The 16,334-nt window shown below is 42.1% G+C and overlaps 1 protein-coding gene across 3 annotated transcripts in view; it reads left to right on the top strand.

The window, feature by feature from the left end:
• STK32A (serine/threonine kinase 32A) overlaps positions 1-16,334 on the top strand; it is a 73,980-nt gene that overhangs the window by 5,458 nt on the left and 52,188 nt on the right. For all 3 annotated transcript variants that reach the window (XM_080997256.1, XM_080997257.1, XM_080997258.1), the window contains exon 2: positions 3,138-3,304. In XM_080997256.1, the coding sequence (XP_080853382.1) occupies positions 3,253-3,304 (52 nt within the window). In that variant the 5' untranslated portion in view covers positions 3,138-3,252. The remainder of the gene's footprint in view (positions 1-3,137; positions 3,305-16,334) is intronic.

Below are 16,334 nucleotides of genomic sequence, written 5' to 3'. Positions count from 1 at the left end.
GCACAGAACTCTTCAGCAGAGTGGTACCAATTTGTCAGCCACTTAGGGCTAAACAAGTGACCATGTGACAAACACATGCAGCACTTTAAAAAAACCATAAAAGGCAGAATATCTGAAGACTATTCTAAAGCTGTTGTATAGCAAACAGAAGAAAGTTGAGTTGAAGCGAATATTTGGTCCTGGGCAACCTTCCACCTTGCATGCCAATTCTTAAACCTTAATATTTCCAGAATTCTGAAAAGTCTCCTCAAGCTACATTACCTGATTAGGTTTCATATTGCTACTATAACAGGGAAAAGAATTTCTTAAGCCGTATTTTCAGCCAATCTGCTTGACTCTCCTTCTGTTTTCTTTCCCATTTCCTTCTGATATGCTTAAAACTCTTTCATTACCCCCTCTCTAACTCTGTAATGGTTTTCAGCCAACCAAAGGGAGCCATTCTCTGCAAAGTCTTAACCACTTAAGGAAGTGACCTAGCAATTTTCATCCAAGCCCAAATCCTTAAGAATTTCACCTGGACTCTCCAACCATAAGACAATTTTGCTTGCTTCAACTTCCTGAGTATTTAATTACCCCTCTGATTTATTTTGAAATGATGGGAACTTTGCCGAGCTCTTACAACAACAGAAACAGCTTGGCTAACATGTGCATCAATTATTTTCTGAATCAGTGCCACCATCTGAAAGATGTTGAGAGGATTTGGGGGGCCCTGAGCAAAAAGTTGAGTCTGTCCATTGTCACGAAATATGTCTGGTACAGAACTAAGGTATGATTAAATAACCAGTGCACTTTTGACGCAGGCCTTTGTGATAATGTCCTTTGCAGAAGAGCCATGGCTCAGCTGAAGAACATCTGCCTTGCAAGCAGAAGGCCCAGATTCAATCTCTAGCATCTCCAAGCAGGGCTGGAAGAGACACCTGTCTAAAATCTTGGAGAGCCACTGTCAGTGTAGAAAAACTGAGCTAGAGGGACCAGTGTTCTGTATGTGGCAGCTTCCTGTGCCCTCGTCCTTCCTTGCCACCTAACCTCCAGTCCTGTGAGAGCCAGCCCAGGAGGCTGGTGATATGTCCTGCTTTACAGAGGTCAGCCCTGTATTTGAAGGGCTGTCTGGTCCAAGTACAGTTTGAAGTGAGATAATCTGAAGAAAGGAAAGCGGGAACCTTAAAGTAGCCCACCGATAGTACCCAGATAGCAAACTTAAGAGGCCTGTAGCCCCCTGGGCCCCTGGTCACTGTCTCCCCCACAATGGTGAGATGTACTGTTTTTCTAGTTAAATGATAGTAATTATTTATATATCTTCACATATAAATTAACAAATGGAAACACACACCCTCTTTGGTTTTCTGGGAGTTGAGGAGGTGGTGTGTTTCCTGATTTGGGGGGATTTGTAAGTGGCTGCGCTACAGCTCTGTTACGCTGCTGGGTGAAATAACCTGTTTTCGGTGGCACCGTGGGTTGTGGGGGATAGATAAAGGTAGGAATCTGAATCTGAATGGTACGTCAAGACTTAAAAATGTTGGCTCTAGCAGAGAACTGCCACATCTGGACCTCAATGAGGCAACTCATTGAGTATAAGAAGAGTGCTGCTGGATCAAACAGACAAAAGAGCAATCTAGTCCAGGATCCTGTTCTTACAGTGACCAATCAGATGTCCATGGGAAACCTGAGATCACGACATGAGCACATTAGCATTCTCTCCACTTGTGATGTGGTACACAGAGGCAAGCTGTGCTCAGTAGACTCAGAGCATAGCCATCTTGGCTACTAACCATTGAAAGCTTTGTCCTCCATGAATTTGTCTAGTCCTCCTAGAGCTGTCCAAGGTTGATGAGCATCACTTCTTGTGGAAAGAAATCCCATAGTTTAAAGAAGCTGTAGTTGGCATCATCCTCCAACATTCAGCTTCACTGGCTGGCCCTGGGTTCTAGTATTATGACACAGGGGGAGAATGTCTTTGACCACACCATTTGCATCTTAAACACCTCTAGCAAGCCTCTCCTTAACTCTTACTCACCTTTTCTCTAAACTAAAAAACCTCAAATGCTGTAAGCATTCCTCATAGGAGAGCTGCTCCAGCCCTTTCATGGTTTTGATTGCCCTTTCTTGAACCTTTTCTTGCCTCCAAGGTGGGTAAGCACTTCTTTTCAGCCTGTTAAACCCGATGGGGCCGGAGTAACATTTTCTGCATTGCTTGCATTTACGTGTGCCAGGTTCAGACCTTATTAATTATGTTTACACATAAATGCTTGGAGTTCGGTCCCTGCTTCCGGGTTGCGTATCAGACAGTCCTGCAGCCAGCAGACTGCGGAAGAGACAATGAATCAAGGCACCGTAATGAAAAATATCTAGCCTGATTTATGCGTTCATTGTACTTAACCACCTCATAAAGTAGCTTCCAGGTGTTTTTTAAAAAAAGAGGAGAGAGGTGAATACAGACGCTTTCTGGTAACTGGTTTTATATACATGGTGGGGGCTCTCTGGTTTTGTGTTGTTGAAGTTTTATTGAAATAGAATGAGGACTATAAAACCAAGATAAAAATGGTTTCATGGGAGCAGTGCAGGGATCATGATTATAAACTGAGTCAGTAATCATGACAGCCAAATTTCTTACTTTTCCACAGATAGAGAGGTTTGTGCTTACACGCTGGAGGAATAAGAGATCAAATATATACATGGTTCTGTGTTCCTCCCTGGGGAGTTTCAGGGAATACAGTAAGAAATTTTAATATGCTTCCTTTCAAATGAGAGCAGCAAAGGTGAAGTGGCACACCCACTGTTTCTCATGTTTAGTCTGAAGCAGAATTAAGATTTTCATAAGCAAGTGGAATTTATATCAGCTTGGCTGTTCTGCATAGAAAGCAAGATGACAGCCACACTAGTAGAATTATGCTAAGAGGTAGAGGTGATCTTGTTGAGGTAGTCAGAGAAAAGTCAATAGGTCTACTCCTAGGAGAGAGAAAAATCTGTCAGCACCAGTGCCCTTCTGTGTCCTTTTTAAGGGCCTCTCCCCCTTCCATTTATTTTTTATTAACACTCCTGTCAAAATGTGACAAATTTGTGTGGTTCATACAGTTTTTCAATTTTGATGTCAGCTGTGTCCCCCCCCCCCTTCCTTTCTGTTTTTCCCTCCCCACCAGGGTCCACCGGCAGGAAGATCTACAGATCTGCCAACTCTGAGTGAGTTAATAACTCGCTCTTAGCACTTTGAATTTAAAGGATGATGTAAGTGAGGAGCTTCCAGCCAAATCCAAAATGGGCGCAAACACCTCCAGCAAGTCACCACCGTTTGACGAGAACGAAGACGGTAAGAACACTGTGTGGTGTTTGAAATAGCTTTGTTCAGTAAGACACTGGGAGAGAGAGGTGCCTGAGAAATCCTACATTGCAGCGCCTTTTAAAGCACTGCCTCTCCGTCACGGGCCAGGCAGCACAGATATCTCTTCAATTTGTGTCATTGTTGTTAATCCCCCTTTGGGGAACTAAATGAATATCTGGTTTGGGTGGTAATTTAGTTTGCAGCATGAAGCTCTTTTGGACTTTAAAATGGTAAAATATCATTATTTAAGAGGAGCAAAATTCAAAAGAACTTGGGTAGTATTTCAGAGTCATTCCAAGGACTCGAAACATTATGCCTATTTTCAGGTGCTTTCTCCCCAACCCCCCCCACCTCCACCACGGATGGCTCCATTAGTCCTTAAGGAGGTGGAAAAATATGTCGCAGGGGTGAAACGGGGCTTTTGGTCTAATCACTGTTCTGCCCTCTCCCTTTAGCATTTTCCATCCAGAGCAAGGGCCTTTTCAGTAGTGGTGCCCATCTTGTGGAATGACCTCCCATCAGATTGCAAAGGAATAAACATTATATAGACATTTGAAGGCAGCCGTGTATTGGGAAGCTTTTAATGTGTGATGTTCTGTTGTGTTTTTGTATATTCTGTTGTAAGCCACCCAGAGTGGCTGGGACAACCCAGACAGATGGGTGGGGTACAAAAAACATTTTTTTGTTGCTGTTAAATTGATGCCAGAGCTATCACAAGGCAAACTCAACCCTATGACACTCACTCCTGCAACACCTCCTTATTCCAGGGTTTTTTCACTTTTGCATGCCTTGTATATATTTTGGAATTATAAAGATATATTTATACAGTGGTACCTTGGGTTACATACGCTTCAGGTTACAGATGCTTCAGGTTACAGACTCCGCTAACCCAGAAATAGTACCTCGGGTTAAGAACTTTGCTTCAGGATGAGAACAGAAATAATGCACCGGCAGCGGAGTGGCAGCAGGAGGCCCCATTAGCTAAAGTGGTGCTTCAGGTTAAGAACAGATTCAGGTTAAGAACGGACCTCCGGAACAAATTAAGTACTTAACCCGAGGTACCACAGTAATCTTATACAGTGGGGTTGCAGAACTTTGTTGTTGTTTTTCCTTGTGCCAGACGTCTGGGACCTGAACAGTTCCTGCCCCTTGGAAAAAAGAGGCTTTTAAACTGTCTCATTTGAGCAATGCTCTTTTTCAGTACAAGTTCTGGCGCTACAAGACCCCTCCTTCTGCCAACAGCTTTGGAGCCGGTCACTCTTCACAACAAAGTCACAGCTGACACAGCAGGTTTTCCCTCCGTCTGATTTAAAGGGGAGCGATTCTTAGGAGGGAGTCTGCACACCCCAGGCAAGCTGTGCTCACCTAAGAGGCCCGAGTGCAGCTCGCACAGGCACTTTTGTAGCAACTCACGAAATGAGATGCAGCTGAAAGGTCAGGGCAATGAACTAGATCCACTTTGGCGCAATGTTCTGCAAAGTAGCACGTATCATGCTCTCCTATACTTCGGTTCAGGGTTTTGCATCCTGCAGGGCCCCCATGTAGCTGAGGCTCTGTTCCAAAACTTGCTCCCTCACTGCACTGGATAATTGGGCTGCCTTTAGGCCAAAGCCTCCCTCGTGCCTCTGGTCAGTTCATGTCCTCATGGAATCCCAGGACTTAATCTGAGTTGGAGTTCACCACAGATTAGAGCCAGTTCTTATCTTGAGGGTTCAGCCCTGGAACATGTGAGGTAATAACTGAGTGCCTTTAACCATGCTCAGATTGGTTTTGCTACACGGCCAACACGCATACGTCTGGTATTGAGGAAAAGTTATTCTAAGGAAGCCCTGGCATCTTTGGTTTGAGAAATTAACCACGGATGGAATTGTTTCATAATGTCATTTTGTGATCATTGAATGCAAGGTTGGAGTTGCCTGTGATGCCCGAGGCATTTGAGGATTAAACACATACATACACACACACACACACACACACACACACACACGCAGGGAACCGAGGGCTGCATCACAAAATGGGAAATGGTATTGGTATGACTTTGGCGTAGGAAGCTCTGTGTGCCTCTGTGCGTGCATTGTCATATGTGATTAATGCCAAGCATGTGTTTTGCTGGGCACCCTTCATGCCAGAAAGCCCTGACTGGTGCTCAGCACCTACACTGTGTGCACAGGGCAAAATACACACATCAACATTTATGAAGGCACATGCTAATTTGGAAGTAATATCTGTGTTTGAAATGTGTCACAGGTAAAGATACTAATTTTATGGTGTCTTGCCTGGCTCAAGAGTGTGTATACTGTATATACGTATAATGTATGGAGTGAAGCAGAAGAGCAAGGAAAGTGTAGATCAAAGGACCCATCTTCTCTAGCCAGGAAAAAAGAAGCTAAAGTCCTTCTTATGGTGCCTGCAGTGCACTTAAATGCTGTTCCTTCTGAAAGTACAGCAATTTGTTCCAGTAGTGTATTCTTCTCTAATCTCCCAAATCATTTTGTTCTGATTCTGTAATAATCACTGCAGCCAATTTCCTCTCCATGAACCTAAGACCAAATTTCACTCATTTTTTTAAAAAAATTCTGATCCTCAGTGCACTCTGCAAGCATGGATGTTTCAAGCATGCAGCTGCTGGCACAAATTATTTGATGATTAGGTTGATTGTGTACTTAGGAAATTTATGGTGATGCCCTCTGAATGTCATAATTTCCATTACTGCATGCCGTACTGCTGGACCCTGTGTTAAATGCTGAGTAAGTGCGTGGACAACAATTCCCTCCATATTTGGCTAGAGTGACTGTGGGCTTTGTTTCAAAATTAATAGTGCTATTGTTTGGGTTTTTTGGTTTTGTGTATGCATGCATTAAAGTAATTGAAAACTATGATGGGGCAATGCCACCCTGAAATTATCCTGGGAACTGCAAATTATATTCTTGTGCATGCAAGCATTTTGTATTGGCATCTGTTGTAAAGCAGTCTCTGGTGCAGTCTCAGCAGTATTGATAGATGTTTTTGTTTTGCACTTTTCTGAGAGTGGGAAACCTGAGGAGGAAATTCTGTAGTCTTTATGGTACACCCTCTCCGTCTTAGTCAGATATGGTACCCATAGACTTATAGGGTGTCTGTGTGCATAAACACTAGTAACTGAAGAGTTTGAGAAACACAGGCATACTGAAAAAATGTGGGAAGAATCCACATTAGAAACAGTTGAAAGTGGTTTGATTGGGGCATCGGCACCACTTCTCATGGTACACAAATATTTATTTTATACTGGTCAATATGTTGTGCAGGGATTTAGGGGATCTTAGCTGATTGGTAGTGCATCTGCCTTGCATGCAGCAGGTCCCATTTTCAATTCCCAGCATCTCACGTAGGAAGATGTCCCCCTGCCTGAAACCCTGGAGAGCCATTGTCACTCAGAGAAGACAATATTGAGTTAGATGGACCAATAGTCTTGACTTCTTATAAGGCAGCTGCGTATGTTCTGGCAAAGGAAAGATTCAAGAAAAACCCTGCACAGCCTTTCTAAAAGAGGCAGAAGTGGGATGAGCAGGCACACCGTGAGCAGGTATTCCTCCATTCATGCTGCTTTAAGCTCTGTGGAAAAGAGGCTCCAGAGTGTTAGGATTGGTGGACTGGAGGCAAGCAAATGCTTCAACCAGCAGTCAAGCAAGGATAGGCAGTCTTCAGTGTCACTCAGACTCAGGAAACCAGACCAGAGCAGATAACATTACAGAGCCTTATCGGGACACTGTAGATCTTTGTTTCACTTGAATCTCACTGGGTTGAAAGCTGCTGTACCACCCTATAGATTAGCTTAGCTTTGTTTGTAGTATTTATATACCACTTCATATACCCAGAGTTGGTATATACTGGCAATAGTAAAATGCAAAATACATTTTTAAAAATGAGCAAAACAATACCAATATAAAATATCATAGAATCATAGAGTTGGAAGGGACCCTGAGGATCATCTAGTCCAACCCCCAGCAAAGCAGGAATATGGACCCATATGGGGATCAAACCCATGACCTTGATGATAATAGCACCACACTCTAACCAACTGCATGTTCATCCAAAGAAAAAGCTGTATCATACAGACAGTATGAACCCTAGTAGACACCCAAAGGCCAGCCATCAATGCTCTCCAAATGCCTGCATGCGATGGTGCTGCAATGCAGCAGAGATCAGACCAGGAGTTCCTTCCACCTCCAAATTGCCACTATGGTGCAGGGTTAAGGTGCTTGGGCTTTGCTGCTGCAGCCCCCTGGTTAAGGTTCCTTCCACAGTGTGCTAGTCCTTTGATGGTGACAAACTTTTGCTGATAAATCTGCCAACTGCAGGGCTTCTCAAGTCTTTTCTTCAAGTATGTAACTTGGATACAGACTATCTTCTTCTGCTTAAAACAAAAGCCTTAAGAAGCTGGAAACTTCTCAGCAACGCCGGGTAGTGCTCCCAAGATGAAGATGTAAAAAATTAAGACACCGACATTTTAAAAGGAATCCATAACATTGTAGGGAAGTGTGAAACAATGAGGGAAATCCATAATGTTAGGTGAGGCAGCAATCTTGTGAGGGTATGATGATCTTCCTTTAAAATATTTCACATTTAAGCAACCACATTATGCCTTTTGTGATCTGTGACCCATGCAGCAACAGTATTCAAGATTAATCTGCTGCCTAGACACCATCAATCTTACAGGAGGGGTCTTTTCCCGTGAAAGAGGCCAGCTTTTGAAGCCTCACGGCTGTCTTTAGGGTTCTTCAAGGAATCATAAAACAGACCCAAGTTGGCACTTCTACTGATAAACAGCATCTTTATGATGCCTGAAAGTGGTTGCTTCCTGATTAATAAAAGGGGCTGCTTGATCATGGGTGTTTATTCCTGGAAATGTGTGCAGAAACTAAATACTGAATAGAGCCACAAACTCCAGTCTGAAAATGGACTAATTGAGCCTCCCCTCTTCCCCTGATTAACCACCATCCCAAAACTTGTGTTTGGACCATTCTGCAACAAGCTTCACCATATCCTATTTACCCTTCCCTGTTTATTTCCATCTTTCCCCCTTCAAGCTTCCTCCTTTTCAGCCTGCATTTAGTTCTGGTTTGGACCAAAACTTTGTATCTCCTCTACTTGCAGCTTTCACCTTTAGTCAGAGCATGAGCCTTCTCTTCATTCTCATTTCATTCTGAAGTACAGGTAGCTCACAACTTATGCACATTTAACTTGTGCTTATTCAGCTTTATGCACTTGGCATAATAATAATAATAATAATAATAATAATAATAATGGTGGGCATCCAGGAAAAAAGACTTTGGCAATCCTACATGCCATTGAATCCAATGTGTTTTGACTATACGCGAACCTGCCTGGGTTTTGAGATCTTCAGGGGAGGCGCTTCTCCAGGTCCCGCTACCTTCACAAGCATGATTGGTGGAGATGCTGGAAAGGGACTTCTCAGTAGCTGCTCCCAGACTTTGGAACTCCCTAGGAAAGCTGGCTCCTTCCTGGTTGTCCCTCCACTAGCAGATGAATTGACTTGGGGAATTGATTCATTTTAATTAAAGGGTTGGTGCCATGCTGTTTTTATTGTAATTATGGGTATCTTTTAAACAGATTTTATATATGTATATAGTTTTGATTCTATTAATGCTTAATTATATTTAAATAATTGCTTTTGATATGTTTTTTGCAGTTCTTGTTTTTATCTGTAAGCTGCATTGAGTCCCATCACACTCAAAAGAAAAAAGGCAGAGTAATAACAATAATAATAATTTCAACCAAGAGATACCGACTCATAGCCACCCTTTTGGTCATAATCCCAAAGTATTAGAGAATGCCACCCTTGGATGCATTACAGTAAAATGCAGCCACCAGGGCTTGGTATATGGCACAAGCCCTCTTGCTTCTGTCCCAAGGTGATTCTGCCACTTGTCCTTGCAGTAGCTGTCCATCTGTAGTTTAGGCAGTGAAGTTTAGGAATTAATTCACTTAGGGTAATTAATGTTGCTAGTGCTCTGTGATTCTGTGTACTTTGGGCTTGTGGGTGAAAGGTGTACTGACAAACAGCATTTAATCTAATATAACAACTGTTTTATACTCATTTCCAGTTAGGAAAACAGGAACACAGAAGTGGCGTGTTGATTGCCGCATTTGCTGCCAGCATTTTTGCTGCAACACTGATTTTCCAAGTCCTGTTTTTCCTTTGGCTGTTAGCTTAGCCTTAAAGCAACAAGGAACACATCAGGTTCAGGTAGCAAAATAATAACAACGTTCTAGTAAAAGATGCTTCTGTTGAATTCGCCAGCACCTTTTCTTCTTTCCGCATATTGGCATGGCAAGTCATTATCAGTAAACATTTATCACTTATGTCACTGCTGGTGTTCAGGTTACAGTATCAAGGGATTCATTATTCATGTCGTTTGGACCAGTGCATTGAAGGTATGCCTCTTTAGGGGATGGGAGCTAACAAAAGAATACATTTCGGGCAGAGCCTCAAATTTAATTAACTCACTTTCTCCTCTCTGAACTCTCCTCTCCTCACCCATCTTTAGAAAAACAACGATGATTAGATGTATTTTAGCAAGCGATTGTTCAAGATGGACTCTGTCACTATATTAGGAGATGGTCACTGAGTCATGGGCATAGCCAGGATTTATTTAAGAGAGGCAGGCTTTATATGGGGAGAGGGGAGGCAGAACCGAGTTATCTGTGACACAATCAGCTAGTTAAGTATTTGTATGGAGTGTTGGGATAGGAATGGGAAGATCTGGGCTCAAATCCCTGTTCATCTATGACGCATGGCCCTGCTATTGTTATTAGAGTAGAAGAAGGGTAGTATGCAATTGGTTTTAAAAAGAGAATAAAAGAATGATGCATTGGAATAGCACCATTTCCTTCAACTTGCTTGGGGCAGGCTACGTGTGGTTGCTCTGTTTCATTGTCACAAAAACAGAGGGAAATTACTTGCCCAAGCCACTCAAGAGGACAGATTTGTAGTGGTTAAATAATCTGACCTCTGCTGAACATTTAAAGCCAGAGCTCTGCTGTTTTAACCAGTGGCTATTTTTACAATGGCCAGCCGGATGCCTATGCAAAACCCCAAAGCAAGACCAGAGCAAAAGAGCATTCTCCCCTATTGTGGCATTCAGAGGCATATTGCCTTCAACAGTGGTGGCAGAACATAGCCATTGATACTGGTACCCATTGATAGCCTTATCCTTCATGAATTTGTCTAATCGTCATTTAAGGTCATCCAAGGTGGTGGCTATCACTAACCTGTGAAGAAATGAAATTCATAGTTGTGTGAAGAAGTACTTTCTTTTGCTTGTCCTGATTCATCCAACATTCAGTGAACTTCCGTGAAGTTCATTGAATGGCTTTGGGCAAGCCACTTGCTGCAGGTTGTTAGATAAAATGGGATGATCCCATGTACCATAATTCCATATAATAAATTTGCTTGCCAATTGGGGGTGGGGGCATGGCAAGCAAATGCAATTACTTAAAGGTTTCCTAGATTGTTTTTCAGAAGTGTTCAAGACTCAAGTGCTCAACATTATCTAAGGGTATATAATGTGTCAATAAGATATTGTAAGCAAGTTATTGGCGATAGGTTTTTGTTTGTGTGTGTGTCTTTTAAAAAAACTTACTGCATTTTTCCTGGAAAGGATAAATACTGATTAAATGGGGTGGGGGAATACGGGCTAGCATTTTGATGCTATTAATGTTGTGTGGATGCTGCAAAAAACTGCATGCATGAGGAGCAGCCACCCTAAGATAAACATATTTCTGGAAGTGTCCAGTGAGAAAAGAAAGTTGAAGAAAAAAATGAACAATTGCATCTCAACTCTAAACCTACTGCTGTCCAAACGGTTAAAATCATCATCATCATCATCATCATCATTTTCATCCCAAATGCTGATCTGTAGATTTTTCCACACAGATCCAAGCTATTTAAACTGGCAAAACATTTGTAGAATGGAGTCATATTGCAAGAGCAAAAGACTGATATCCTCTTAGATTTTGTAAGAAAAGACACAATCACTTCATCAAGAGCCCTTGCAAAGCGCATTAATGTTCAAGTCCCATTGGAAATGATGATACTACGTGGTAAAGGTACAGAGAACTAATTTATACAGGGCTGAAAATGGCAAAGGGGACTTGCCCCATAGTTGTGAATATAGCTGTGATACACACACACACTGTTTCTGGCCTGCATAATTAAGGAAATGCAATTTATAGGGAAATATCTGATTCTAATTACTTGCAAAAAGTAATTTATCTCACTATTGACAGGTTAAGCTCTTCAATATTTGGGTTTTCTTGCCATTAATTGAACTCTTCAAATACATTTTCACAATAATTATAGCAGAGGCAATTACCTGATTTCCAGAGGCAATTAAAGGCCAGTTTTGTGCAATATTGGACACCTCCAGGAAACTGGTGTGTTCCCCATCTTGTCAGGCAGCTGCCTGACATTTGTTTCTAAACCAAGGTTATGTTTGTCTCTGGAAGGTCTGTTCTGCGGTTGTCTGCTCTAGGAGCAAGCAAGTGCTGTTGTAGATTGCAAGTGGACACATAGTGAATACATGTGGGTACACAGTGGTGTAGGGTGTTCAGGCAGAGATACTGCAGCAGCAAGGAAAGGACTAGGCGATGGAACCAACAGCTGAGGCAGTAGTATGGATGGAGGTGCCACCAAGCCTCGGAGTCTAGACGTTGTCTTAATATTGTGGAGTGTCTTGAAGCAAGGATTCTTCGGCTCCAAGTGCCACTGTGTTTCACCATGCAGATGCTATAGGGGTGATATGGCAGCAGGGTTCAAGAGAAAGACCAGTAGGGTTCACTCAAGCATGCCACATACTATTTTTAATTAGTTATTTAAACACAATAAAAACATATTCATCCCATTTTTTGGCCCCACTAAGGGCTCCACATATATAATTGTATCATAATCCTTACAACAGCCATGTAAGGCAGGCCAGGGTTATTATCCCTGCATTGCAGATGTGGGCTAATGCCTTGCTGACAGTCATCAAGAGAATTTTGGGGGTGCTGAAATTTGAACTGCAGGCTTCCCAGCTCATTCTTTTTGCAACTTCCCAGTGCCAGCTCCAAATAAGCAGAGAAAATTGCTGAAGTGTGCTCTGTCTTCCTGACTGTTCCCAGAATGTGTCTTCATTGGACCAGCTTTATATTACGCCAGTCACTTTTCCTAATCATTATGACCTATTCATCTATATTCCTGCCCTTTGTGATTATAGTCATTGCTGGATATCAATATGCCTTTGTTTCTTTTCTCAGTCTGCTTCCTTGAGCAACTTTAAAATACACTGTGAACCTATGAGGTCTTTCCCTTTTAATTTGCTTATCCCAATATCAATCTAGCCACAGAAACCTATTATTTGCAGCTTAAGGAGTCAGTGATCCCATTTGTGGTCATTCTTGACTTCCAGTGGTGAGATCAAGATAAAGACCTGGAAAAACCGGGGTTCATTTTCTATGGGACTAGGCCAGCGTTTGGGATTATTCTTTGCTATTAGATTTTCCAAAGTGTTTCGAAGCAGCTTTGTTGGTATGGGTGTGTGGGTGTATCTGTGACCAGACTTCCAAAATAACTTGGCTAGTGATTCATAAGGGCTTAGTACCCAGCAGTTAATGTGTAATAGTTACATTGTTAATAGTTCAATCCTATGCGTTTTTACTTGGAAGTAAGAGCAAGTGTGAGACTCACTCCACAAGGAAATGTTTATAGGGTTACCACCTAAGGCCATTTTCACTCAAGAGGCTTGTGCATGTTGCTCTGTGAAACTGAAATTGTCCTGCATGCTCAACCACATCACAAATGCCTTTGTGCTGAACATGCAGTGAGCCTACTGCTCTGAAATATATTACTAATGTCTGACGCTACGTCTGGACTAGAATCTGCCTGGATGGTTTCTACCTGTATACTGGCTACAAGATCAGTGTAGATTCTGATAGACAAGTAGCGGTGATCACCAAGTTATTCTAGCCTGTAGAAAATGACTGAGGGACAAATTCATGTGATACAGAACATTTGTACTTTTGCTGCTGAAGTTGCGGGTGGCAATCAGAATTCTACTGGTGTGTTAGACTTCTCCGCTGCCTAACAGTAGATAAACTTGTTGAGTTGGTACTGGAGGTTACAGGAGGTTACTTGAACTGGGGAAGAATGGGCGTGTGTGTGCAGTCCTATGCAAGATGCTCTAGAAAGTGATGTAATTTAGCATATTTATTTTACCTGTACTTACTAAACAAAGGTAAAAACTTTGCAACTGTTAGCTTGCCCCTTTTTTTTTTTTTTGCAATTGGAAGTCATCCATTCATTGCTACTACTGAACTTGTGAAATGTGGAATTTTCCATAGAAAAATTAAGCACTGGAGAAGTTTTCAGAAGATTTTCCGTTTTGGGAAATGCTCTACCCCACATCTCTGGGCCCAGCACAGGAATTAGATTTCACATTTTACACTGTTCTAGGTGTTCCAGTTATTGGGTTAATTGCTTAATTGCTTTCCTTGAAACAGATACCTCAAGGGGCTTTACTTGTCCACAAGTAGAAAAACAATGATGGCATTATTTTTTCTTGATATTTACTCAAAGAAGACACAGCTGCTGATTTACAGAAAGGTTGAAAACATAAATGATGTGTCATACCATACTAGCTCGCAAAGTGGCCTCAGTACCCATAGTTGTTGGCAACAGGCATAATAGTCTATAAGTCTGAAATCACAATATAGTGTAAATACTATATTCACCTACAGAACGTCAAAAAGTCCTGTCTTGATGGTTTTCAACAGGCCAAAACTAATAACAGATAAGAAACAGAAGAAAATGTCTCTTTATAATTTGTTAGTTTTATCTGGTGAAACTAGACTGCAAGTTTACATGCCACTTGTTCTGCCGAGCAATGCATATACTACAAACTTAGATAATGCTACCACCAACTCCTATTGCACAATTTAATCTGCTTGTCCTTCACATGCCCTTGAAACTGAGACTTAGTTTTCAGCACGTTATACCAGTAATCGTCAACCTTTTCTGACCCGGAACCCACCTTTAACCCATACATGCATTTGTGGGACCAGTATCTTAAAATAATTCTTACCTAGGGCTTGCCAATCAGAAGGCTGGTGGTTTGAATCCCTGCGATGGGGTGAGCTCCCATTGCTTGGTCCCTGCTCCTGCCAACCTAGCAGTTCGAAAGCGCAAAGTGCAAGTAGATAAAGAGGTAGCTAAATACCTTCCGGTGGGAAGGTAAACAGCGTTTCCGTGCGCTGCTCTGGTTTGCCAGAAGCAGCTTAGACATGCTGGCCACCTGACCCAGAAGCTGTCTGCAGACAAACTCCGGCTCCTTTGGCCTACAGACCCCAGAGTCGGCCATGACTGGACTTAACTGTCAGGGGTCCCTTTACCCATTACCTTTAATGCGGCTGTTGCAACCCACTTGAATTAGGCCACAACTCAGTAGTGAGTTGCAGCCCACCAGCTGAACACCAGTGGGCTGTACCACTTCAGATATCAGGTGGGAAGTTCCTCCATGAGAAAAAGGTATTCATCCACATGGAAATCTAAATAGAACCCTTATCCTTTGCATGCATAGTTTAATATGTGGAAGAGATTTTTTTTTGTCCAGGAACCATTTATTCATATGGACCTCCATCTGCATTTGTAGAGATCAGATACACTTAGCGAAACTGAACCACTTCATTAGGAGACAAGTCCCAAGATATTGGCTTTTCTGTCATCCACTCTTGTCTAAGTTGTGCTGTCAAGCAACAGAAATTGAGGGAGAATGTAAGTATTCTCAGAGGATTTAGAACAAGGATGGAGAACTAGCGACCCTCCAGATGCTGTTGAACTCCAAGAGAGTTCAACTCTCTTGAACTCCAAAAATAATGGGAACTGAGGTCTGACAACAACTGGAGCCCACACCTGTTTTAGGGTATTGATTTATCAAGACATTTGAAGCAGGGAGGGACAAGGTACGAGTTTTCTGTCTTCAGTTTAGAGCAGGCATGGCCAAACTTGGCCCTCCAGATGTTTCGGGACTACAACTCCCATCATCCCTAGCTAACAGGACCAGTGGTCAGGGATGATGTGAATTGTAGTCCCAAAACATCTGGACGGCCAAGTTTGGCCATGCCTGGTTTAGAGCATAGGAGAGAACTTCTGTTCCTTTCCTTATTGCTTTGGAATAGAGGAACTTAGGAACAGTTGAGAGGTGCCCTTAGAGGCAGTCTCCAAATTCTCTTTCCATAACTATGGGAATAACAAATAATCCAGTACATTTATATACTGAACATAGTAAATTAGGAAATTTGGGTAACTCTGATTCATATAATAGGGAGGAGAACTATTTTGTGTGTATCAGTTGTTTGATTGTAAGAACCCCTAGTTCTGGCCATTCCTGTCTTCTAACAAAGCTTGTTCAAAGCCATCCACATTTCCTCTTGTTGGCCATGTATGGAATTATGGGGCAGTATTTTTTAAGTGGCTAGCTATAATGTTTTAATACTGTATTGAGGGATATGTGTGGATTTTTAGCAATTTAAACATACACAATTACTTCTTGATGGATATTAGCATGTTGGGAGCTATTTTTAAGACTTACTTTTATCAGCAAATGAGGAGCTTCGGTTGTGCTGTTCCACATGAAAAATGTTTCGCTGCTCATTTGCAGGATTGGGAGAAAGTCTTGCGTGCCAGTATCACAAAACATATCCTGCAAGCCTTTGATTTGCATTGACTAGAATGTTACTTCACTTGTTTTCCTGGGCAATTCAGAAAATGTCTGTTTTCCATAACTGTCGTTCATGATGATTTTGTCATTATGAGATGAATTAAGCGCACGGAGATACTTAATTAAATCAGTTTCCTCCCAATGTTCACTAGTGAACAGAGGGGCTGACATTATTAAATGTGTGCTGCAATAGGCAATGGCTAATCCAAGCATAAGAGAGACCAGTAAAACTAGAAGCTATATTTTCAAGTTCCTATATGAAT

Source organism: Podarcis pityusensis (genome assembly GCF_964106645.2).
Source record: "Podarcis pityusensis genome assembly, chromosome: 2".
In the NCBI taxonomy this organism is placed as follows: domain Eukaryota; kingdom Metazoa; phylum Chordata; class Lepidosauria; order Squamata; family Lacertidae; genus Podarcis; species Podarcis pityusensis.
This window is presented reverse-complemented; position numbering and strand designations above follow the sequence as displayed.